This window comes from Thamnophis sirtalis, unplaced genomic scaffold (genome assembly GCF_051295495.1).
Source record: "Thamnophis sirtalis isolate CommonGarterSnake01/CBP01778 unplaced genomic scaffold, rThaSir2_p1.2 scaffold_5, whole genome shotgun sequence".
Taxonomy (NCBI): Eukaryota; Metazoa; Chordata; class Lepidosauria; order Squamata; family Natricidae; genus Thamnophis; species Thamnophis sirtalis.
Genome location: NW_028261385.1, coordinates 49,267,391 through 49,293,401, shown reverse-complemented (window position 1 = coordinate 49,293,401; position 26,011 = coordinate 49,267,391). Strand labels below are relative to the sequence as shown.

At 34.5% G+C, this 26,011-nt stretch overlaps 1 protein-coding gene across 4 annotated transcripts in view; it reads right to left on the bottom strand.

Moving 5' to 3' along the window:
- Positions 1 to 26,011, bottom strand: part of FER (FER tyrosine kinase) — a 128,666-nt gene that overhangs the window by 65,196 nt on the left and 37,459 nt on the right. For all 4 annotated transcript variants that reach the window (XM_087715786.1, XM_087715785.1, XM_087715788.1 and 1 more), the window contains 3 exons: positions 24,012 to 24,134; positions 23,235 to 23,424; positions 1,079 to 1,183 (listed from right to left, as the gene is read on the bottom strand). In XM_087715786.1, the coding sequence (XP_087571912.1) occupies positions 1,079 to 1,183; positions 23,235 to 23,424; positions 24,012 to 24,134 (418 nt within the window). The remainder of the gene's footprint in view (positions 1 to 1,078; positions 1,184 to 23,234; positions 23,425 to 24,011; positions 24,135 to 26,011) is intronic.

Here is a 26,011-nt window from a genome sequence, read left to right as displayed (position 1 = left end):
TTGGTTACATTCACTGGCTATATGTTAAAGATAATATAGATAGCGTGCTGATCTAGTAATAAGGGATAAATGAGAATGTCATCCATTTATCGAAACATCCCAACATCAATAGTGTAGTTTATTCTGCCTGCCTTTGTCTTGTCTTTTGTAGCAGGACAAAGGTGTATAAGCTGTGATTCTGCTTTTGCTCCGGGCAGCTGAGGAAGCTGCCAATGCTTTGCTGCAAACCCAGTGTTGTACACTGTTGTTATTTCCATACTTAATAAATGTATGTTATATCTTCAAAGTAGTTTGGTTTTTTAGGTGATCCAGGTTTTGTAACCAACCATGGTTACAACATGAACTAAAATTAACATAATCCATTGGAGAACAAGCTGTTCCCATTCATATTTTCCCATAATATAATTGCATTAAGTTAAATCAAATATTTAACAAGAAGTGAGAGCATATGACAGATAAAGCTGACATTGGAAAATGATGATGTAATCTATATCAGCACATTTTCAACTGAAAACCCTGATGAAATCACAGGTTTAATTACTTTAGAAGTGTTAACAGTCAAATAAGGCAGTGGGTACAAACATGACAAGCAGATGAATGACTAAGAGAAGTCCCAAATGGACCAATAAAAGTGTACAGCATTTCTTTTCCGATATCTCATCAGCCTATTTGTTTTCAATCCTGTTGGCTCACCCTTTGCATTCTGGTAATAGCCATTAGGTTGATAGCATGACCCTAGATAACGCTTAGGCACTTGGTCCCAGGGACAGACATTTTTTTTATTATGATTATACTTGAAATTTGATGACTTGCTTCATCACAATAAAATCAATTTATATATATTTATAATCCAAACTTTGCTTATTAAATGATTGTGCATCTGTACTTTGGGAGTTCAAACGTTTGAATTCTTTAGAAGTGGGTTTCATCTACTGCAGACTGTTAGGAAATACCATTCTCAATATAGGAAGTACTATAAACATTAATCAAATAAATCATTCTATAGCAAATAACAGAAAATTATGCAGAAAATAGTGAAAGCCATTTTTTTCTTAATAAAGACAAAAGAATACACTACCTGCCCACTTATTGATGAAGAGCCTAACATAGACTTCGGGGATCTTATCATACCAGCAATGGAATGTCGGATAGTATCAAACCTGGAAACTTTATCTTTTTTATCCTAAGAAACAAAGAGAAGAAGAAATAGTCCAACAGAATATGGTTTCCTGGTCTTAGTTTTTGTCTAAAAACATTAACATGTTTGAATAGTTTTGACAAGAATGGACAATGACTATTAAAAAATAAAATGTTTTTCATATATTACCAAAAATATACAAAATGGTCTCATTCTATAACACTGATTTTTTTTTCTTTTTAAAAACTTAAATGCATTTTATTAAGTGAAACTATGTATATTTTATTTTCATTTTTCTATTTTGTATCTTCCTGGGAAGTTTTCCTTGGCACTTTTTCACCACAACAAAACTATGTAATGGTTCAAATGGAACAAATAGGTTAGAGATTTCTCCAAGAGAATGTGGTCTACATGTAGCATTCTGATTCTGGTAGATTGAAATAAAGAGCACAATACAAACTGAACAGTACTGTATAACGTATTCAGAAGAAAGAAGCCATATAAAAGGGAAAGAGTAATGGAATTACAGTATACGTAAACGAAATGTAGGCCTATACTGAAATCTACGGATTTGAGCATGAGTTCCAAAAGCATGAGCATGAGTTCCAAAAAAAATCCTTTGTGTAAAAATGCAAGTGCTATATATTGCTAATTTTCTAGATTCTACTCACTATGTGAATTGGCAAATTTAATTTTGATTAACTTATTTCATATCTTACTTTTAGGAGTGCTTTCTTACACTTCAATATATGATGTTGCTGCTTAAATAGTGGCAATGGTATATCATCCACACGAAAGATTGCAAAATCAACCCAAAACAATGCAATAGATTGTTATTCTTGATACCATCTTTTAATAATGACTCAGTTACTACATTACCATAGGTGGAGTGTCTAATTTTGCTTCTAGGTCTTCCAGGCATTGGGCTGATGAGAATATTTCATGCGCCTTAGTAATGTCAAGACAAAGGGCATTTTTTCATATAAACGAATTATAGGAATAATTAGCAGCAAAATGACTCATTCTCACATAACTAAAGGCGGAAACATTATTTTGTCCAAACTACTTCAAATAATGCATTAGTATTGCATTCACCAAGATTCTATTTCTTAACTGTTGTCTGTAGAACAGATGACTGAAATAACATCCTTAACCATTATATTTAGCCTGGCTTCCTTTAGTATATATATTTACTGCCTTTTAAGATATTAATATTTACCTAGTTAAGTATTTTTAAAAACTAGAAAGCAGAAATGTTGACAAGTGAGAATTTGCTAATTTTAAGATGGACAGCAAACCGCTGTCTAAACTACTAGCAAATGTATGGAACAGATTGCTTTGATGTGTGAGCAAACACATCAGTTAGAACAAGTTAGATATAGGACAATACATCTCAATTTTCTGACCTAAAATTTGTCTAGAAGAAGGGAGACCATTTATAGTCTTATAACAATTACCATCTGCTTTTGAATATTCTCACGTTAATAATTTGATATTTATACATGTATACTTTATGCAATATATATTAAAGCTGAGTCATAGAAATAATTCACTTTTTTAATGGAATAATAAAGACAAAGGTAAATAAGTATTTGGCCTAGGATAGTAAAGACAGCTTTACATAAAGCCTTATAATAAAAGCCTTACATTTATCAGAAAAGAGAGTAAAATGTACATCAAACAGGACAGATAGAATCTGACATCTTTCAAAAGCACATCCTTTAGGGGTTTATAAAATTCTGCTCAAGGCATAAATGTGAGAAAATTGTCAGAGAAAAAATACAAAAACAAGTATCTTGATAATTGCCAACAGTAATTGGTAACGGCAATTATTATGATTCCTTGATAAAAAATGGTTTGCTTTACCTTTGTAAAAATTATTTACGCCTATGTCTATAGATTCTTTTTGCATTGGGTTCTTATTAAGAGAGTCGGGAATGCTTAAAACTGATTCAGACAAGCAGTATATAAAAAAGAAAGAATGAAAAATATAGTGTGCTGTACAAACCAATAAATTAACTTAGCAATCAAAAGTTTAATAAATACTAGATTGTTACTTGTAAACCAGGAATTGCAGCTTAATGAGTTTCAGAAGTGATCAGTCTAGCACACAAATTGGTAAGGTAGAGGAGGGTCTCCCAACCCCCAGGGCATGGCCCACACAAGCAGACAGCTGGTACACTACCACAGCTTGATTTCCACAATCAGGGGGCCGGTGTGCATGCATGCAACTCGACTCATGTGAGTGGCGGGTTCGAACGCACACACATGCATGGGCGCACCGTTCATGTGGCCCAGTTCCCCTCTCCCCCCAGCTGGGCCACCAAGCCTTAAAGGTTAGGGACCACTGAGTTAGAGGATAGGCAGCTGTCCTTGAAGGTATTCAGTATCTGTTAAGTAAGCCCTGAAAGGCAGGATAAAGTCAGAAAGAAATGCCAGATTGCTGTCTTGATTCACTTTGGTGCAAAGGTAAACAGTCAAAATTCTGTCGATACACCCTGAAGTAACAGAATTCCAATAATCCTTGTGACATCTATTTCCTATTCTATCTTCTTTGAAAGGCTGACAAGAACTTTTATTCCAGCAGTACATAAGATGGGCATGGGAAAAACAAGAAGGAAATGTTGAATTCAGAAGTTTTGTATAGCCACAATATAAACCAGAAATTTATTGAATAGTTTTTTGGATATATGGGCAGTGGATTAAGCGAAGGAGGAACAAAGATTTAAAGTGGAGGTTCTATGTACAGTAGAAGTAGTTGTTGCATTAAAGAGTGAATCAAATGTTATGTAAATTAGTTAATACAATACAATAGCAGAGTTGGAAGGGACCTTGGAGGTCTTCTAGTCCAACCCCCTGCCTAGGCAGGAAACCCTATACTGCTTCAGACAAATGGCTATCCAACATCTTCTTAAAGACTTCCAGTGTTGAGGCATTCATAACTTCTGGAGGCAAGCTGTTCCACTGATTAATTGTTCTAACTGTCAGGAAATTTCTCCTCAGTTCTAAGTTGCTTCTCTCCTTAATTAGTTTCCACCCATTGCTTCTTGTTCTACCCTCAAGTGCTTTGGAGAATAGTTTGACTCCCTCTTCTTTGTGGAAACCCCTGAGATATTGGAACACTGCTATCATGTCTTCTCTAGTCCTTCTTTTCATTAAACTAGATATACCCAGTTCCTGCAACCGTTCTTTATATGTTTTAGTTTCCAGTCCCCTAATCATCTTTGTTGCTCTTCTCTGCACTCTTTCTAGAATCTCCACATCTTTTCTACATCGTGGTGACCAAAACTGAATGCAGTATTCCAAGTGTGGTCTTACCAAGGCATTATAAAGTGGTATTAACACTTCACATGATCTTGATTCTATCCCTCTGTAGTCCCTCTGTATCCCTCCAAGTTCTTTAACTTGGGATAGTCTGCATCAACCTCAGTAGATTACTTGGATTATGAAGTTCTCTTCCTCTTGTGAAGAGAAAAGAGGAGACTTGTTAAAGCTATCAATGTAGCAGATTGCAAGAAAAAGGACCTAAACTTCAAAGGATGTTTTGTGCTTCTCAAGTAATCTCAGAATTCCTAAAACAGGAAGATTAATTTCCATCTCTCAAACCATTCTTGTGCCATCTCTAAAAAGTAATTGTCTTTTACTCTAAGCTACCTATTTCATACCAATACTATGAGAAAGCAGAATAATTTTTCAGGAAGTTTCCAGATGGCACTCATTCTTTGACTCGATTGAGTCACAAAAAATATTCAGAATGCTGAGAAGATAATGTTCCTAAAAGCCAACTGTTAGCTATTAAAAACAGCAGCTTTGAAAGAAAATGTTTGCCAAATATGCAAAAATTCTAATACCCAAAACACCTTGATATTGATTTATAATAATGCATCAGAATGCAAGGAAAAGTTTTCAGCTTACAATGTAAAATTGGATAATCAAATAGTTGCATTTATGGACAGAGAAAACAGTAAAAAAATTGTTCAAATTGATAGTTGAACTTGGAATGTTCAACTCTAACACTCCAAGTTCAACCCAAACAAAATACTATTAATTAAAGGAAGTCAATTCATTTCATGTAAACATCCTGCTTGCCTTTTAGGTTTTTTTTTCTTTTTTAACAGATGCATATACTTTTGTGCTTATTGTTTTGCAATGCCTTATTTTTTTAAAAGTGTTTAAAAGTTGGTCAAAGAACTGACCAAATAAAAATTAAGTATAGGATTATTATATTACAAATTAACTTTAAATTTTGATATACACATTATAAAATACTGAACAAAATTTAGCATTTTGTTTAATATGTCTTAAAATATTTTTCTCAGGGTAGCATTAGATAGTTAATAAGTTACAGAACACTTAAACATTTTGAAGTACTGCTACACAGCATAAATCCTATTCACATAAAATAATTAAACTATTCCAAGGTAAGCAAAACAAAAGTATATAAAATGAAATTATGATAAGGCCTAAAGTGATTCAAATTTAACCAATTCCTTTTCGTAAATGTGCATATAACAGAAGCTGAATTTAATCCATCACTTTATTTTACAGTCTTTATCTTACTGTAAAATATACTTAAATCATAGATTTTACCAATATTTTCCCAGAAATCATAATGACTATGCAGAGCAAATGGGTAGCTAGTTTATTTACTGAAGGAAATTGAGTCCTTCTTTCCAGTATCACCTTTGCACAGACATTATGGAAAAAACTGATAGCTTAATCTCAAAAAACTGTATTTCTACAAAGGCAGTAACTCATTACAATTCTGGACATACCACATAAACTGCATCGTTTAAGTTTAAATTGAGCAGTAGAGCTTTTGAACTAGAGGTACTTTTGAAATGTTGTATGTTGTCAGTGCTCTAACAAAATAGCTCCATGAAATACCTGTACATTCACAAAATGACTGTTATAGTGGCACAAAACCTCAATCTGAAATAAAAATGGATAAGATTGCACAACACCACCTCTTCTACAATTTTAGCTCATCTTTGCCTCCCACACTCTCCCTGACTGGGCTAATCTGATCTTATTTTCTAAGAATGTCCAAGGATTGCATGACATCCAGACAATCTTGTAAATATCAATCCACACTTTTCTTTGACAAGTGTTATATCATTATTTATCAAAAAAAAGTTAAGAAAGAGAAGGGAGGAATGCATTGTAAAATAACTCGGACTATCTGTGGCTCAATAAAATTTGCAGCCCTTTTAATAATTTTGGAGAAAATTACTTCAATGCCAAAAAATGGATTAGAAATATAAATAAAAAATAGCATTAATCATGATGCAAATTAAAAGATACAATTTGCTTGATCTAACTAAGTCTTAAGACTACAATTTAAGAACAACTGAAGAAGATACATGGAAATATTATTATAGCACACTAAAATCTTTGGCTCATAAAACTAAAAAAATCTACATAAGGCTAAATACTGCTAGTTATTTATTGCAAACTAGCTCACTTAACACGATAGCATGAAATTTAACATCGTTGCCTTCCCTGTTTGTAAACTCAATTAACTTAATTGTTCAATCTTGATAAATTGTAAAAACAAGGATTTATAGTTAATTAGTTTACATTTTTATTTAAATGGCACTGCCAATTTGCCAAAGCATTTCCCAGTTCAGTTTCTCAGTTTAATCTGATATATGACAGAGCACAAATAAGCTTTAAACTGAAATTGATTGAATGTATTATATATGCTACAAGTAGAATGTTATTAATTTTTGAAATGACTATTTACAAACAGATGAGATGACTTCGAGACCTCTTCCAGAAGTTACTGTACAAAAGAAAAGGATTATAATATAGAACAAAATGGATATTCTCTTCAATCAAACTGAATTTTGCCTAACAAAGATACTACATTCATTTCTTCACTAGGTTTAGAAAGAAGATAAGTGCAAAGGGAATTTTAACTCACACACTTTTGTGGGTTGTTTTTTTTTTTGATAGAGTGCCTTGTGTTACCCGAAGAACTAATAAAAAAATTACATGATGTTACATAACATACACCTGCTATAATGCAGTCATATATTGTTCAAACTGGCCAGATACATTTGGAGAATACCAACAGTGTAAACATACTGTACGTTTTCACATGACCAACCTTATTTATATTGCCTTTTAATCATGAATACAATAAAAAGAGTTCTACAGCATAAAATATTTTGCCTTACTTTATTATCTTTACAGAACAGATGTATACAGTTACCCCTAGTTTTCTTTCAATATAATAGCCATGCAACAGAATTTTTTCCTTTATTTCCCAAATAAATCCTTCAGAATATTTCCCTGATAAGCCTTGGGAAAGATATGGGGAAAGTTCTAAGGGCTCCAATTTGGCCAGCAATGTTTATTTGACCAGTGGATACCATCACTAGATTTAATACAAGTATCACTATAAACAAGGAAAACCTGTCATTTTAACCTATTTATTTACACACACATTTACACACAGCATGCATAAGAATGGCATGCTTAGGATGCTTTTATACTATTTGTAATTTATTATATAGAGATAATACTTTAAAAATTAAATACGAATGCTACAAAATCTAATACGTTCTAAAAATATTTGAAAAACCATATAGAGACTTCTGCTTCTGATTTACTTAGAATTATATCCTCTGCTGAAAAATTAATAACAAAAGATTCAGAAATATCTTACCTCAATAAAAAAGTACCGGCTGAATTTACCCTGTTCAGCTTTTGGTACAATAGAGGAAAAAATGCACTTTTAAGCAATTAAACCTATATTAACTGTGTTAAAAACTAAAGCTTATCCTTTCATAAATTGAAACAGAAAGAAATAGGCAACCTTTAAAAGATTAAAACAAAACAGATATTTCTGGTAGGTAGGCAACAGAATGTATGATGCATACTTAATCAGCATATATATGTCAAATATTTTTAAAGTTTTATATGTAATGTTTTGCTGTAATTGCTGAGATTTCAGAGTATTCAGTATAGAATCTTAGCTGCAGGCCATGTTGAATGAGAAATGTTAAGAATGCAAGCTAATAATGCTTATGTATTGTGATATTATAACAGTAGATATTTTATAAAATATTTAAACATTAGGTATTATATATTTTAATCTATAAATTATAATTCATTTTAGTCCATGAATGGTCCTACATTTTCTAATCAACCAGTTTGCTAAATAACAGTATTTTTAAGAGCCATCATGGCAGTGGTCAGAATGCAGTACTCCAGGATACTTCTGAAGACTGCCAGCTGCCAGCAGTTTAGCAGTTCGATTCTCACCAGCTCAAGGTTGACTCAACCTTTCATTCTTCCAAGGTCGGTAAAATGAGGATCCAGATTGTTGGGGGCAATATGCTGACTCTGTAAACTGCTTAGAGAGGGCTTAAAGCACTGTTGAAGCTCAATATAAGTCTAAGTGCTATTGCTATTTCAGCTTCAGATGTAAGCCCATAAAATGGAATGGTGAATTTTTTCCTATGTCTACTATTAGTTTGTTTTCATTCATCTGAAAATTAGTCTTAAAAATCTATTCTTCAGATGGTTCCAATTTTGCCAGCATATTTATTTGACCAGTGGATACACCACTAGATTTAACACAAGTATATCGATAAACAAGCAAAAAATGTCATTTTTATTTATGTATATGTACACATTAATGGCCATATCTACTACTTATGTCCACTTTAGAATTATGTGCATTACATTATTATAGTAAATTTATGACATCCTAATTTCCTTATAGCAGACAATCTCAGAACTAGTGCTGACTCTTCAAAGTCTATGAACATAATCAGTATAGAGGAAAACTAAATGTTATGATTGAATGTGTGGATCCAACTTTTTGGCTTATTCAACTAACAATGAATATTCACTGCTTTCACTGGCCTTTATTCTCTCACTGAAAGGGAGAAAAATATCAGAACATCCTTAACAAAAATATTCTGAAATGATTATTTTATGCCAATTTGTTAGAGTAACTAACGATAGCAAATGAACTAAGCACATCATAAAAATAACCACAAGAATCCAAAAAACCAATTTATAAATCAATGGAAAAATTTCTTTTTACCACTCCATGTTATTGTGGAATATATTGGACAAGCAATGGATGGAAAGCAAACTGCTTTGCCTGTTAAAGTAACAATATCATCTGTCAGCCTCTTGCACACACCAAAAAAAGGAAAAAAAATTAAAAGAAGTATTGTCTTTTAAAGAATATATTCTTACCTTATCTTTTGTGGCTGTTGTATGTGAGGAAAGTGGCAGAGATTTAGTAGTGACGGAAGAAACCATAGGTTCGTTTTCACAAGTAGTACAGAGTCCAGGATCTGGTTTATCATGTAATGCTGAGCATTTGTGAGCCATAATGAATAGCAGTACTGAGTCAGAAATATATGACCTGTCAGTATGCTAAACAGATTGACCCAAAAATGAACGATATCTAGTTGCAAGATAACAATCTAACGTACCAAAAACAATTTTGTTCAGTTTTTAAATAAGCTGGCATACTATCTTTAACCCAGAATGTCTTTGATCTCATAGGAAAGCAAGCTGGATTACTCTATGCTACATAACAAAAAGTTGCAAAGTGTCACATTTATTTCTTCTACTTATATGCTGTTAGGAGCCCTCTTACTATAAAAGTTATTAACTATTTACTTCCATTCTTATTCATAAGTAAACTCTTTGACAGTACTCAAGGTACCACTGAAATGATTCCATTTTGTTAGGTAAGCAACTATTAGGCAGCTGTTTCAGCCTCCACTCTTTAGCTCCAATTGCTGAACTGACAGAACACCCCAGAAGCTGACAGTTTCCCTGTCTCACTTTGAATATAAGAATTCTGCAGGTGAGAATGCTTAGAACATTTGCATGCATTCTGCTGTGATGAATAATGCTGTAGTGCCACAGTATATCCTGAAGAAAACAGCTAGACAACCTAATATGTAGCATTAAGCAACTGTACCAATTGTACTGGGAAATACCAGCTGAAATGTCTTGACTGACTGAGGAATTAACTCACAGCAATGCCACATCCAAATTCAGTATGTTGTTATCAATGGCCGCTCATTCTCACTGGCCATTTTCCTTGCTTATACTTTTAAGCCCAATGCATCAAGGATAAAGCAAGCACAGATTAGTGTTCTTCCTACTGCTTAATAATTTGGAAAAGGCACTGAACAGCAGCACTTCACAGAATGCCAAGGACAATCCGACTAGTATGTATGTATGTATGTATGTATGTATGTATGTATGTATGTATGTATTTAGTGTCACAACCCCTGGTATGCCCAAATATGGGAGGAAGCAGACTGTTTCCTTTTCTCTGTCTATCGGCTCGTCACAAGAGACCATCACGACAGAAAGCCATTATTTTTACTGTTGCCTTTGTTACATTTGTGTTGGAGGAGAACCTTGTGGCTTAGTGGTTAACACAACTGCTTAATATGTAATACAGCACAGGTTCAAATCCCAGTAAGGGTATGGCTAGCTGATGAGAGCTAAATAGCTTGAAATAGATCTATGCTAGTCTCCCTTTATTTATTTATTTATCAGCACAAATGCAACACAAATGTAACAAAGGCAACAGTAAAAATAATGGCTTTCTGTTGTGATGGTCTCTTGTAACGAGCTGATAGACAGAGAAAAGGAAGCAGAATGCTTCCTCCCATATTTGGGCATACCAGGGGTTGTGACACTAAATACTTACCTACTTCCCTGGCTCAGCTGAAAAAGGAGGAGAACCTTGTGGCTTAGTGGTTAACACAACTGCTTAATATGTAATACAGCACAGGTTCAAATCCCAGTAAGGATATGGCTAGCTGATGAGAGCTAAATAGCTTGAAATAGATCTATACTAGTCTCCCTTTATTTATTTATTTATCAGCACAAATGCAACACACACACACACACACACACACAGACATATATATATAGGTATAGGTATAGGTATAGGTATAGGTATAGGTATAGGTATAGGTATATATATATATATATATATATATATATATATATATATATATATATATATATATATATATATATACATACATATACACACACACATATATATATATATATACACACACATATATATACACACACATATATATATATATACATATATATATATACATATATATATATATATATACATATATACATATATACATATATACACATATATACACATATATACACATATATACACATATATACACACATATATATACACATATATATACACATATATATACACATATATATACACATATATATACACACATATATATATATATATATATATATATATATATATATATATATATATATATATATATATATATATATATATATATATATATATATATATCTTGAGGGAATACTTTCAGCCCTGCTAGGTAGACCAGAGCAGGAAATCAACTTTTATTTAGGTTTTGTTATAGTAACAAAATCTTGCGACCTCTTCGTTTTTATACTCCAGGGACTTAGGGAAGCATCTGCCCAAGCTATGTGCTTCAGTACTTTTGCCTAGGCAAATAATCCTGCATATCTCTGATAAGGTTTCACCATTAATCTCTATAACTATACACTAATGAACCACCAAGTCCTAGTGCAGGGCTGTCAAACCCGCGGCCCACGCACCGGATGAATTACGCTCTGGCCACCCCCACACCCAGTTTTGCAAAGGAGGAAAACCTCATGATATATCATATGACAACACCATGATGACACGTTTGACACCCATGTCCTAGTGGGATCCATTCCAGAGTTCTGAAAGAATTTAAATGTGAAATTACTAATAGTTAATAGGAAAAATATGAAACCTGTTCCTGATATGGCCTTATTGCCAGAGGACTGGAAAAAAGCCAATCTTACACCACAATATCTTTCCAAATGCCAGTCCTAGGAGAATAATACGTTTCCATCTCCCACTTGTGAAATATTAGAAGCATCTGGCTAGCCATTGTGAGAAAGAGTGCAGGGTCTAGTCTTGTGTTCTTAAGACTCAAAGTCCTATTTCATATCTGATGATATGAATGTAGACACAGTGATGCCAATGTAGACACAAAGAGTATGAAGACCCAGTAATTCTTCTCCAAAATTGAAATTGCACACTGATCCACTGAAGTTGTCACTTCTATTAATTTGTTTGAATAGTTATGCAATAAGAAGAGTTGCAATTGCATCAAGTAAATCATAAAAAGGTAACATCTGAAGCAGGATAAGTGGACTCTTACTTTATGATTTATATTATCGAAAAAAGGCTTAAATTGACTTTTGAAATTAATATATTTCTTGAATTAGTAAATTTTCTGTTTTAACAAATGAAACATACTATTTGCAAATAAATGCAGGAAGTCCTCACTTAATTATGGTAACTAGGGTAATTGGGACTGGCAACAAGTTCATTAAACAACATGATAACTAGCAGTTGCTGCGGCTGCCGAATAGGTCCCATGCAGTCACAGTTTCCAGTGATCACATGATTGTCATTTATAACCCCCTGCTGTTTGCCATTGACTCTGCTTGTCATACGCCAGAAATGAAGGTCACAAATAGCAATCATGTGATCAAAAGATGATGTGAATATTGTAATTGAAAGTCAGTCCAAATGCCCAAACTGCAATCATATAACCAGGGAGATGTCGTGACAGTCACAACTATGAGGAATGGTTGTAAGTCATCTCATTCAGCACCATCATTTTTAAACAGTAACTGAATGAATGGCCACTGAAGGAGAATTTCTTGTACAACCTTTATGAACTGAGTACAATCATGCAGCCCACGTATATTTTCCATGTCTATTTTGAGACAAGAGAAAAGTTTCATTTTGGCATTCAATATATTTTGCACATATGCTTAGCTCCATCGCACGTTTTAAAAGTTGACACTACAATCCTATGGACATTGCTTTCAGAGCAAACATTATTTAACAAACTGAAATTTAATTCTCTGTGACCATGCACAAAATCTGTATAATCATTCAGAAGTTCCCAGAAGAAAGGGTTATTTGTGGTTTTATAATCTACTAGGAAGGAATATCCATATTGTCACAAATAAAATTAATAATTTAAAATAAGTCCATAATTAATTTTATTTTTTATAAAACACCATGATTCATGTAAAACACAAAGTCTCACTGTGGCATAAAACACTATGAAAAGAACCTTCTGCTGCCATCCATCCTTAGGAGTTCATTCAGAAAAGCTGCATATTGATAAAAACTAATTTTAAATGTAAATTTTTAATATCATTTTTCTTGAAATTTTAAAATACAAAGGAAAACTAATACAAACTGAGAAAAATATGCATTAAGAAAGTAAAAAGCGCAGAAAGAAAAACAATGTGAGTGAGAAGAGGGAAAAGAACTTTCCTCTTCATCAAGATAAGTAAACAAAATTTCAATAATTTATCACTTTTTTATTATTTCAGTCCTTTTCATTCTATTGCTCATCTTTTACCTATTAGCAAATAATAAACCCTCATCATTCAATGTTAATCAGCAAAAGTCAATTAAGAGTTATCAGAATTATATATTTTAACCTTAAACAGGTAAATCAATCTCAAATTCCTTTACTTTACTTTACAAAGTAAGTTAACATTTTTTCTAGAAATTAAAAAAAAATCTTCTCATGTCTTTATCTTATATCCATCTTCATTCAATCCTAGTCAAAAACAACCCATTAAAAGCTGTTAGGAGAAAAAAAAAGCATACATTTTCTCCTTCAATTATAATCTTCAGTTCTTTCTGGTTGTTTCTAGTAATCAGCCTTCAAGGTTTCCTCTTACTATGTTCTTTTCTAATCCACATTTCTCCACAGAAAGGTTTCTTATACTTAAATTTAAAATCTTCATATATTTTTGTTAGACTTTAAAGGAACTGCAGAAAGTATTCTTATAATTATTTCAAACTCTGAAATGCCTGAAAAAAGCAAGGGACATTTTCCAACATTGTGGGGTGGGTTATTAGCCTCAAGGTACAGCAGGTTAAGAGTCGCAGGCTGTATCCTGCAGAAATTCCAGATGCTCCATCTGCCAATCTTGAGTGCACTTGGGTAACTGTTCTGACCCCACACCCCCGGCCTGTGAAGAAACCAGAGCACAGGCTTGGCTGTTTGCCACTATTTAATGAATGCGATAACCAGTCCTTTGGCTGAAGGCCCAGGCAAACTTACGTTCAAGATAATCGGTTGGCAGCAACCCAGAAGCTCCAAGAAAACAACGCAGATAATTCCACAAGACACAGCTAGAATATAGATGTCTTCAATAATTGTTTGAACGGATGTTTCCTGCAAATGTCCCCTCCCAACGCCTCACTTATAAACCCTCTTGGAAGGGGCCAAGGCACAACCACCTGTGCGTAATTTTCGTCTATGAGACTGCCTATGGAGGTGCTGTTTCTGTTTCTCAGCCCTACGTAATCTAGCATCAGGGACAAACTGCCTTTGATCTTCTCTACTGCTCCATGCCTCAGGCGCCTCCTGGTGGCCAACCAGCCTCTCTCGTTCCTGCTTTGAGTCTGAACCCTGCCCAGGGTCCTCCACATCTTCCATGACAGACTCATATGGTTCCTTGCTATCCGAGTCCATCAGCAGCTCAACCGATCCTGCTGGGCCACAACAGGTAACCATGATAGCCCTGGGTGGTTTCCTAAATGCTTTTAAAGAGTTTCCCATTTTATCTGTTGGCAATATTGTACTGTTGAAGCTCTGTCTGATTTATGGAATAAAAAGAAAGCTTGTTGCAATACTCTTCCAAAGTACTATTGATCTATAAAGCACTAAGCAGCTTAAGACACGACTTTCTGTGTGACCACTTCTCTTTATACAAATCTGTCTGGCTATTAACTTCTAAAGATATCCTTCTGTGAAAGACTTTCCTATCTGGCAAACAGGAGAGAGTATTCTCCTTGTTGTTCCCAGGAGATAAGATGTTCTCCTCTGGAGAGAAGTTTGCCCTATGCCATATTTAGAAAGTTTGTAAAGAAGCTTTACTTCTTTATAAATGTGTAGTTACCATATTTTAACTTGTTAATTGGTTTAGTTTAAGTAGTATGTACAGTAATTTCTAAGCATTTCCATATGAAAGAACTTATTTATTGCCCTGCTTTTCTGAATTAAAAGATAAAGATCAAAAATAATAAATTACAATATATATTTCAAGGTAATATAAAGTATTTTGAACACAATGACACTTACAGGGGGTGGAGTTTGGAACTTTCTTCCAGCCCTTCTTCAACCCCCTACCATGCAACTCAGAGGGAAATATATTACATTTATGTATTTTGGCGAAATTTTATTCTGCCAAATATAACTCTGATCTTCATAACAAGCACCATTAACATTAACTCTGAAATGATACACCAACTCAAAAGCCACTGGGTGAATAAGCAATGTCATGGGAAATTCTGTAGCACATCAAATGCCACATCTGCACACTTGCTAGGACATAGGATACAAAACAGAGATTAAGTTGGGAAGGGAAATCAGCATTCTTCGCATTTTTCTCTTTTTCTCCCCCTCTCCTGACTGATCATAAATTGAACGAAAAACCAGAGTAATTCAGAGCTTGGGAGTATGCCAGAAAATAAAGAACCTCATATCTTTACTGAGCTAGTTTCTCACACACTTCTGGAATACTTAAATTTGAATCCCTACTGATGTGAGAATGCAGCTAGTGTTGGGGGCTTTCCACCACTATACAGTATGTTAGTTAACTTTCCTCTACCAGAAGTGGAACAGCTCTATCACATTCTATGGTGTCTTATTCACTTGTCAAGAAAATATTGAATTTTTTTTTTTGTTCTAAGCTCTAAAGATTTGCAGCAAATCTTCTGGGTTGTCTGAAAAGGAGCCAGATATGCTATCAGGACAATTGTAAGTGATAATGTTTCAATTCTAGCCTTATTATATCATAGACAAGCTGTGTTAATAATTTGGTCACATAATTGTGGTTTAATACAACAACAAGGAGAGGGTAGATTGAGATACATTAGCAGAACTCAGAGGATTAATGAGGATTTGCATTGTGCTCTACTGGAAGAATTCAAAAGATTAATAAGGATTTCCAATTCCTAATTACTAAATTAGAAAAAAGAGAAGTTCTTTTTTCTTTTCAGTTGAAATAGGGCTACTAAAATTTCAAATGAAGAAAACTTAGGTTAGTCTGCAGATAAGATTTATGCACAAAGAAATGTTGTGCGGGGTCCAATTCTGTATTTAAAAAATAAAATAAAAAAATAATTGAAATTGTGCTCTGAGCCATTTTGCTCACAAATTCTTTGGTTACAATGTAAGCGACTATTTTTATCTGGCATTTCCTGTGATATTTTATAAGGAGATTCTGCTCACAGATAATTTTTGTTCTATAAACCATTTTGTGAATAAATACATTTAATTTTTTTTTCAAAACCATGGCTTTAAGCTGGCAACGAGCTCCATCTGCTGGTAACTGTTATAAACAGAATGTTACCTAGCATTGTCCATTTAAGCTTGAGATTTTTACCTTTTTATAATATCAAGCTGACACAGATGCAATGAACATAACTGTTTGCAGTACATAAGTATTAAAACTGAAGCAGTAATAATTTTAGTTATATTTTTACAATGTTTCCTTCTATATACTGTATATTAAAGCTTTTGTGGTTATTTATGGTGTCACCAGACTGACCTGGTAACCTCAATTTTATCTTATGTCCCCTGGCTTTGTCTTCTCTCTAGCCGAAGATTAATGATACCTTACCCTACTATTTCTGTACCACACAATATCAACTAGCTTCAAACTGAGGTTCAAATCAGAGCAATTCATGATTATACTAGCATCGTTCTAATGCCCCAGCAAGATCTCCTTTCCATGAAGGTATACTACTTGTATGGAAGATATGGAAGAGAGTTTTAACATTATTCATGTTTTAAGTAAAAAGGTAATGTTTATAATAGAGTATCAATAGTGGAAACCCATAAGATCATAGTTACACTGAAGAGGGAGAAAGCAGCATATTCATCCAAGGCTTCTACATGTAACTTTAAACCATAGCTTATCAGTGTGAAGCTGGCTATTCTGTAGCATCACTTTTTTAAATTGTTTGCGTACTTCATAAAAAGTATTCCTTCATTCCTAGGAGATAGTGAAATCGCAATTTTGGGGGAAATGAGGAATTTCATTCAATCTCTCCCCAGTTGTTTCTACCCATCCTATCTAATCTGACAGGAGACACATGCTGCAAGTCACATTGGCTAAGGAACATTGGCCCAGAAGTCTCTTTTCTGCTTTCATACTTGGCATCTGAAACATTAACCTTCTAGAGATTTGACTAGCCATAAACCCCACTGGCCTTTGGTAAGGCCTTAAAGACCTGATTCTGTGCTTGGCCTGAGGACCTAAGTGTGTGAAAGAGACCATCTCCTAGCATGACAATAGTTGTTCGGTTTTTTCTTTGCTGCTATATATTTTAATTTTTGTGTACATCTATTTTTACTTTTGCTTTAATATTGTTAGTTGCCCCAGCTCATTTATGGAAATGAGCAGTCATATACCATGTTTCCCCTGAAATAAGCACTTGGCCTTATTTTCGGGGAGGTCTTATTATTTTTGAGGTGTAGGAGGCAGCAAGGTGCAGGAGTGGTCACCTCATGGCTGCTGCTGGGTGGCAATATTTTTGTGGAGGGCTTATTTTCAGGGCAGGACTTATTTTAGTCCATGTGCTCAAAAGCCCAATTAGGTTTATTATCCAGGGAGGTCTTATTTTTTAGGGATACAGGGTAAATTGTAGATTTTTGTCTTTGCTCTATGGATTTTTTTCTGTAATTGTTGTAATATTTTAAATTTGAATTCATTTCCATAAGAGAAGGTATAGAGAAAAATCAGGGTTTTAGCAAGGATATTAAATTTTAATTTTATTATTCAGTCAAAATACAGCAACAGTTATAAATATATAAAAATACTTTTCCCTAGAGAGCTTTTGCCCTGAAGGTTAAGAAATGTTAACTGCATTGAATATTTTACAAGAGAAAAGGTCAGTTCAAACTCTTCACAAAATTTATTTTATCAGAAACTAAACCTCCTCCAAGGAGCTCAAGGTGGCATGCAAAAGGTTGTATCCAATGGGAGAAGGTATAAGGTCAGACCATTCCATCAATGGAATCAATTTTTGATGTCCATTATTCTTTGCAGCAAATCTGGACAGTGTAGGAGATGTTAAATGGCAAGTTCCATTAATGTTCAAAGTTGCCTACAAAGATGTACCATTATATTATTTCTACCACCCTGTAAAATATTAGTCTTTACATATAGTCCTCAGAGTAATTGGGATCTTGCAGTCCCAGGTACTTTCATTAACCAAATCCCACGGTTGTTAGCAACATGACTTTCTGCTGGCTTCCCACAACCAAAGTCAATGGGGATGTTGGCACAAGGCTGCAAGTCCTAGATGATCAAACAGGATGGCTGTCAAAAGGGGAAGGGGACAAGGGAATGCATGGGGGAGGCACAGTGAGGGTGCACAAGGAGTGCACAGGAGGTGTGGCAAAGGTCAAGGGAGGCACACGAGAGAATATGCATGAGACATGGTATGGTTGGGTACAGTGTGACGTGCACAAAAAACTCTGTATATAAAAAGCACTGCCTGTGAGATTGATTTTGCCCCATTGGGGGACCCTCTCTTCCAAGCAACATTTCTGCTCTCAAAGAGGCCTAGTTAAAAAAAAGTCTGTCTTGAAATCCAAGTAGGATTTTGACACAGGGCATTTGCATCATGGGATGTTTGCAGCCACACACACACCCCCAGAAGCCCCTCATTTCTAGGACTGACTCCTAATGCCCAATGCCAAATGGTCCAACTGTGAATTAATTTGAGGACAACCCAACAAATTAACAGCAATTAATGGATTTTGTGCAGTGCTAAACTGAACAAGTATTAATTACACCCATTTTTGGAGAAAGGAGACAATTACAATTAAGAGTTTATTGCTGGAAGGAGGGAAATTAAATCTTTTTTGGAGAAAGATACTCTTTTATGCACAGAAGTCTCTGGGTGGGTAGACTACCTCAAGCCTGGAAAAGGACTATCTTCCTGCTGTCCCAGGCAAAAAGTACAAGCTTGCTGCCTCAGCTTAACTGCAGCAGAGATGAAAGCTTGCCATTACAACAGCATGGAATGATAAAGAATTCCTGTCAGTCTACCCCAATTCGGGAAAATATTTCTTTAATTAAGAGAGGAACTCCATGTTACAAAGCAAAATCAAGTGTCAGTAGAAATCACTAAGCAAACAAATGTCACTAGAAATCGCTAATGTGGCGATCATGGAATTAGGATGTAAAAGATTGCATTTGAAACTTGCAATTTATCCTGAAACTTAGTTTAACATTTTTCTTCTTTTTTCTCTCCTATCTATGTTATGAGGATTTTTAAAAATGGCAGGGAGAAAAATAAATTATTACCATATCTGCATTATATTTGGAGAACATGTCTGCAGATAAAATATCTAAATCCATGTCCCAACACATGGTAAATTAATTTAAAAACGCATCTGTTTCAATAAACACCATTTGCTTAAAATTAAGGAATACCTGTGCTATATTTCATTTTCAATCATCCAAAGAAGAGGAAACAATATTGTGAAGATGTCTCGATGCTACCATTGTCAGGCACAATTTTATGGTTTAGGTTTTGGAAATCATGTTTTTCCTTTGAGCTAAAGCCATATTCTTTGATGTGAAAAACTAGCTTTTTTGGGAACAGCGATGAGAGTAGTCAAACAATAGGACTGTATTCTAAAGACCTTGATCAAAGCTAAGAAAGAAACAAACTTGGTGAGAAAGGAGGAGAGGCAATATATTTTATAAAAGACAAAGGGATGCCTGGGATCATCAGCTACCTCGACACAAATACATTTGCTGCATGAAGAATTTTATCTAAGATGTCTGTTTTTTCTCACATTTTAAAAAAAGAAGCCTTTATTGCACACCAACAATTTGTTGCCTTTACTTTTGTTCCCTATCATACATTGAAATATATGTAATAACCTGTTTCTGTACTTTTCAAAGGTATTGGATGTTTCTCTCTCAAATTCATGGACTCAATTCATTCTAGCTCTACGTCAATTCAGGAGTTTGAGTTCTATGGGCAATAATAGGTAGATTGGTTTGTACTGTAGAATTAGATGAAATTATTTTGACATGTCATATTTAAAAGTCTACTTATCCATAAAGCATAGCCTCAGAGCCCTTATATAGCCTTTAGCTTATAAAAGATTCTATACAAATAAATACCTTAGAATTTAGAATTTTTTAAAAAAATGCAAGTTGGGATATAGACTGAATAACATCTCAGGCACCTGCTTTTTTCATAATTTCAGCTACATAATTGCTTCTATAATTAGGTTGTTTTGGGGTAATATGCTTACCAGAAAGCTTATCTTTATTATTTTACATATGAAAACAGTGTGCACATACACACAGAGAAAAATGTGTTATATCTAATTTACTTTGTAAACAAAAGTTCCTACCAAAGATACCAAATAAGCCAAGGCAGTATATCATCATAAGAATTAATACAATTCCAGGTCTGAAAAATGGGGTAAATAGAAATAACAAGAGGCTAAAAAAGTTGTATGTATGTATGTATGTATGTATGTATGTATGTATGTATGTATGTATGTATGTATGTATATATGTATGTATGGTTTTAAGACAATATCTAGAAGGCCAAAGCATCCTGAAATTCTTACAATGATCAATTCTCATTTACATGCAAAGTTTTTACAGTATTATATTCTCATGAAAATATGCCTCCAAAAGTATAACATTCTCTCTTGCAAATCAATATGTGATTTTGATTTGATATTGGGTTTTCAAAATAAAAATACTTTTGTTCTCTAAACACAAGCATAAAATATTTGTATGTTTTTCAAAAAATCCTACTCAGTAATTTGAGGCAGTGGCCCAAGCAGCCAGTTTGGTTAAGGCATTAGGCTAGAAACCAGAAGTTCCAGTCCTGCCTTAGGCACAATCAGCTGGGGACCTTGGACTCTCTCTTAGCCTAAGGGAAATAACAAGCAAGAGCAAACCATGTCCGAAAAACCTTGCCAAGAAAGCTACAGGGACTTGTCTTTGTAGTCACCAGGAGTCAAGACTAAATCAAACGCATAAAAATAAATAACATGAGGCAAATTTATGAATGATTACTGTCATAAAATTAATCTCTTTCAAATGTTTTGCCTGCTGTAGAGACAAAATGCAGAACTGTACGGATATAACAAATAAGTACTATGTATTTTTTCCCGAATAGAAAGAGCATTGGTGTTTTCATTTTGTTGTGGGAAGGAGCTCTTAAGAACATCATGTGCAGCCATGAAAAGAAATAATTTCCACTTAAGGCATAAACAATCAAAGAATTTCCAATTCAGGCTCAATTTATCATATTGTAGATATTTTATGAGAAGACCCATTGCTTGGAAAAGTCAGTAATGCTGGAAAAGTTATGAGAAAAGACAACCAGCAACAAGTTGGATTCACTTGATCACAGCAGTGATAGGTACACCATTGACTGAAGTGTAGGGTTAGGCTAGGTCCATCAATGTAGTTGCTAATAGTCAACATCACTTTGATAGCATCAAATTGATGTCTACTTTCAACATAGGAACTTAGCAACTATAATTTAGCTGGGATCAGTTCATTAATCTTAAGCAAGTCTTACCCATACATTTGAATCCATTTTAAATAGTGCCAAGATTCTCAATAAACACTGTTTTGTGTTAAATATTGTTACAATTAACTGTCAGGAAATATGAATACCTTAAAACAGCAATGGTGAACCTTTTTTGACTCGCCTGCCATAAGCGGGGGGAGCGCAGGGGGGTTGTGCACACATGACAGGCGTAACCCCCCATTTTTGGCATTTTTTTTTCACCCTCCCCAGCTCTAGAGGCTTTATAGGAGCCTGGGGAGGATGAAAACAGCCTCCCCCGGAGGCCCTCCGGAGGCTTCAGGAGCTTCCCTGAAGCCTCTGGAGCACAAAAAAATGGCCCTATGGGCAAACTGGAAGTTCTGGAAGTTTAGTTTTCCAGAGCTTTCAGGGACCTTCAGGAGGCTTCCCTGAAGGCTCCGGAGGACTAAAAACAACCCTATGAGCAAACTGGAAGCGACTTCCGATTTGTCCGTTGAGTGGTTTTTCGTCATCAGAAGCCTTCAGGGAAGCCTCCGGAAGGTCCCTGAAGGCTCCGGAGGGCTTAAACTGGCCCTATGAACAAACCGGAAGGCTGTTCTCGAACTTCCAGTTTGCCCATAGGACCAGATTTTTGCGCTCCGGAGGCTTCAGGGAAGATCCTGAAGCCTCCTAAGGGGCCTCCAGGGGAGGCGGGGGAGGCTGTTTTCATCCTCCCCAGGCTCCAGAGGCTTTATAGGAGCCTGGGAAGGGAGAAAAATGGCTTAAAAAAGACTGAACTCAGCTGGCCAGTGTGCACATGTGCACTAGCCAGCTGACAGGGCAATGCCTCGTGTGCCGACAAATGGCTCCGCGTGCCACAGGTGCCATAGGCTCGCCATCCCGGCCTTACAATGTACCATAGATAGTCCTCGTTTACCAACCATTTGTTCAGTTATGATGGCACACAATTAGGGGGACTTAAGACAATTCTCAAAACTGCAGCCTTTGCAATGTCCTTGTGGTTATGTGATTGTGATTTGGGCATTTGGCCACCAGCTCTCATTTACAGTGCCTGCAGCATCCTGCAGTGACATACGTACCATTTGCAATCTTTCCTGCCACTTTCCCATGAACAGTCAGTGGGGAAGCCAGCAGAAGGTTACAAGTTGCTCAGGTAAGTTGTTCCCATTGGTTTTTCTACTGAGGAGGAAGAGAGGAGCCCTTGAGTGGCAGCATGTGGACCCTGCTTGCTACCCACACTGCACCAAGCCCTCTAGGCCCAGCATTGCCACATTTGTACCAAGGCACACCTTCACCCACCCAATTGTACTAATTCCAATTCAATTACTGTTGTTAAGTGACAACTACCTGTATATAATTTGCTTTTAATTACAATTCTTTTTAAAGCAACATTAGCCACAGTATCCTAACTTACTAAATAAATGTAAATTTTACCATGGAAGAGACTGATCTGGCATCCTCCTCATAATTGACAACAGGTGGGGGCTCTTTTCCATCATTTTCTTGCACTTTTTGTTGAAGAAGTTCCTTCTGGGCTACAAATTTGACTTCAGTGCATTTTAGCTGCTGAACAGTTTGCTTTAATTCTTCAAGGGCTTGCTTCTGGCTTAACAGAAGCACAATGCTGAAAAGAACGGCATCAAAATTATATTAAAAGCAAAATGGAAGCATGTATTTCATTTCTCAAGATCATAACAAATAATATAGATGGTGTTGGGAGTTGGTTATTAATTGTCAACTTCTTTTTCCCCTCAAAAAAGCCTAATCTAAGGAAGAACAGTATAGGCTGCATTAAAAAATTAATGTAGAGGAAAACATTAATAAATAACTATCTAAAGAAGAAATCCATGCAAATTTCCCAAATTCCATATAACTCAATTAAAGAAATACATAGTTTAGAATCATTATATTCAATCAAAGGAATGGGAAATAAATTATGCCATTAGACTCAATAAATAAACAATAAAATAATTAAAAAAACCAATGCTAGAAGTACTGTAAGATTTTTTTAAAAGTTTTACATTAGCTTATAAAATCAGTTATTAAATATAGTCAATAATTCTAGACTTACAAATGGTGCAATGAAGCATGAGCTTAGCAAATGAGTTACTGCACATCATCTGGATTTCATTTTCATTCAAGAATATTATATGAATAATTTGGAAAATTAATCTTATATATCATACACTTCCATATCTGCCATTTACTCACTCAGATTTTTTTTCATAGATCTTAGAAGACTCTTCTATCTTCTTTTCTAATTCCAGAACTAATTCCTCCTTATTTAGAAGTGTCTGCTGTGTCTGAATCAGTTCTTCTACTACAGTTTTCAACCTATGATTTAAACAAATATAATCTGTGACTATTTAGCAGAACCTTCTTTATATTTCTCAATGGAGAATTCTTTTTCAAATAATCATCGTTTAGTTTTTCTTTTTATTATGTACTATTACTAATTTTATTATATTTGTAAACTGTTTAGAGTAGTTATAATAAAGAAATCTATAAATCTCATAAATAAAATGAAAGCTAAAAAGAATTTATACTTTTTGTGGAATCTTTTCAAGCTGTCAAAGTCCATCAACATTTATATTGTATGCTATTTTTTAAAAAAAAAGTCAAGTACTTTCATAAAAATGAGGCACAATAACAGAAACAATAATATGCTAAACATATTGCAAACAAAGTAGAATTTAATGGTTTTCATTTTGAGATTATTCTGCTTGTAATAAAGTTTGAAATAACATAATGCAATAAAGCTCCACAAATACATTTTTACTACATATAAAAACAATCTTCTTTAGCTCATTGAATTTATTTATATGGTACTGGGACTTTTCTTGTTATGAATTAATTGTGTTCATCTAAATGTAGCAAAATTAATTTGCCGTAAGGACAAGTAACAGTTTAGAAACTTGTTATATTAAAACCATAACTGTACTATGATAATATAAATTCATTAATTCTTAATGGCCAGTTTTTAAAAAATGCATTGCCCTTTTAAGATGTTTATATCCAACTGAGAACATCTGAATTCTAAACTGACCACCAAGAATGCCAAGAATAATAACCCTTCATTAAAAAAATATCACTTATAATATTCCACAGAAATGAAGAGTTGGAAGATTCACTAAGTCAGCTAACTGCACTGAGACACATTAATTTTCCCCAAACTGTCCAGTGGTAGGACAAAACTTATCATCTATTATCTCAAGAATCTGAATAATACAGTAGCACAGAACAATGTCAAATTAAACAGAGCAGATTAATTTGCTAGATTTATTAATTTACCACTTTCAATTTTCTTTGCTTTCACTATTCATCAATAAAGGGATCATAACTAAAAATTCATATAACAGATCTTTTCCAGAGAACAAACACTCTTTCTTTTTCTATTTTATGCTACACAAATCTTATTTCAAAGCAACTAGGTACAGTGCAAGTATCTTGTTCCTCATACAATCGAACAGAGAAAAGACAAGTTCCAATGGTGATTAGAAGTCTAGAATTCTTGCTTTTTATTACAATAAATTATGATCACAGTGGCAAGACCTTTTATGAATTAAGTCATATATTGAAAGTTGTGAGCAGAAGTTAATTTCACTTACAAACAGGAAATTATTAATTTTTCTTTTCAGGTATTTCACAGCAATGACAAGGAAGTTGATGAACTTCATCAACTTCCTTGTACAACTTTTTTTTTGGGGGGGATATGGTCAACCCTGATGATAGTACAGAAACAAGAAACTTTCTTACATAAATGAATGCACGGGAGAAATGTAAGATGCTATCATGTTATAACAATGATTATTTGTCTACAGATACACTCCTTCATACAAAGATATATTTAATGACATAGAATTATTAGTATTAATTATTAGGTGGTCTATCATTCAAAATTTAACCCAAATCCTACCATCCTCATCTACATTAAAACAATCATAGTTCCAAACTAGATGGTTTCTCATCATTCCTCATTCTGGGGCATGGGCCTATTGAACTGTTTTTACAGCCTTGGTGATTTCCAAAATATCACAAGATAAGGGACAAAGCACATCATTGGTTGGACTACTACATAAATTTCTGGTTCACATCCCTTAACTTGTTGCAGTGGAATATTTCAGGTAAGCTCTCTAGATGTATAGACTAAAAGACAAAATCGTGTTTAATAAGGCTGACTCATATGTGTCCTAACAACATTCCAGGTCTTT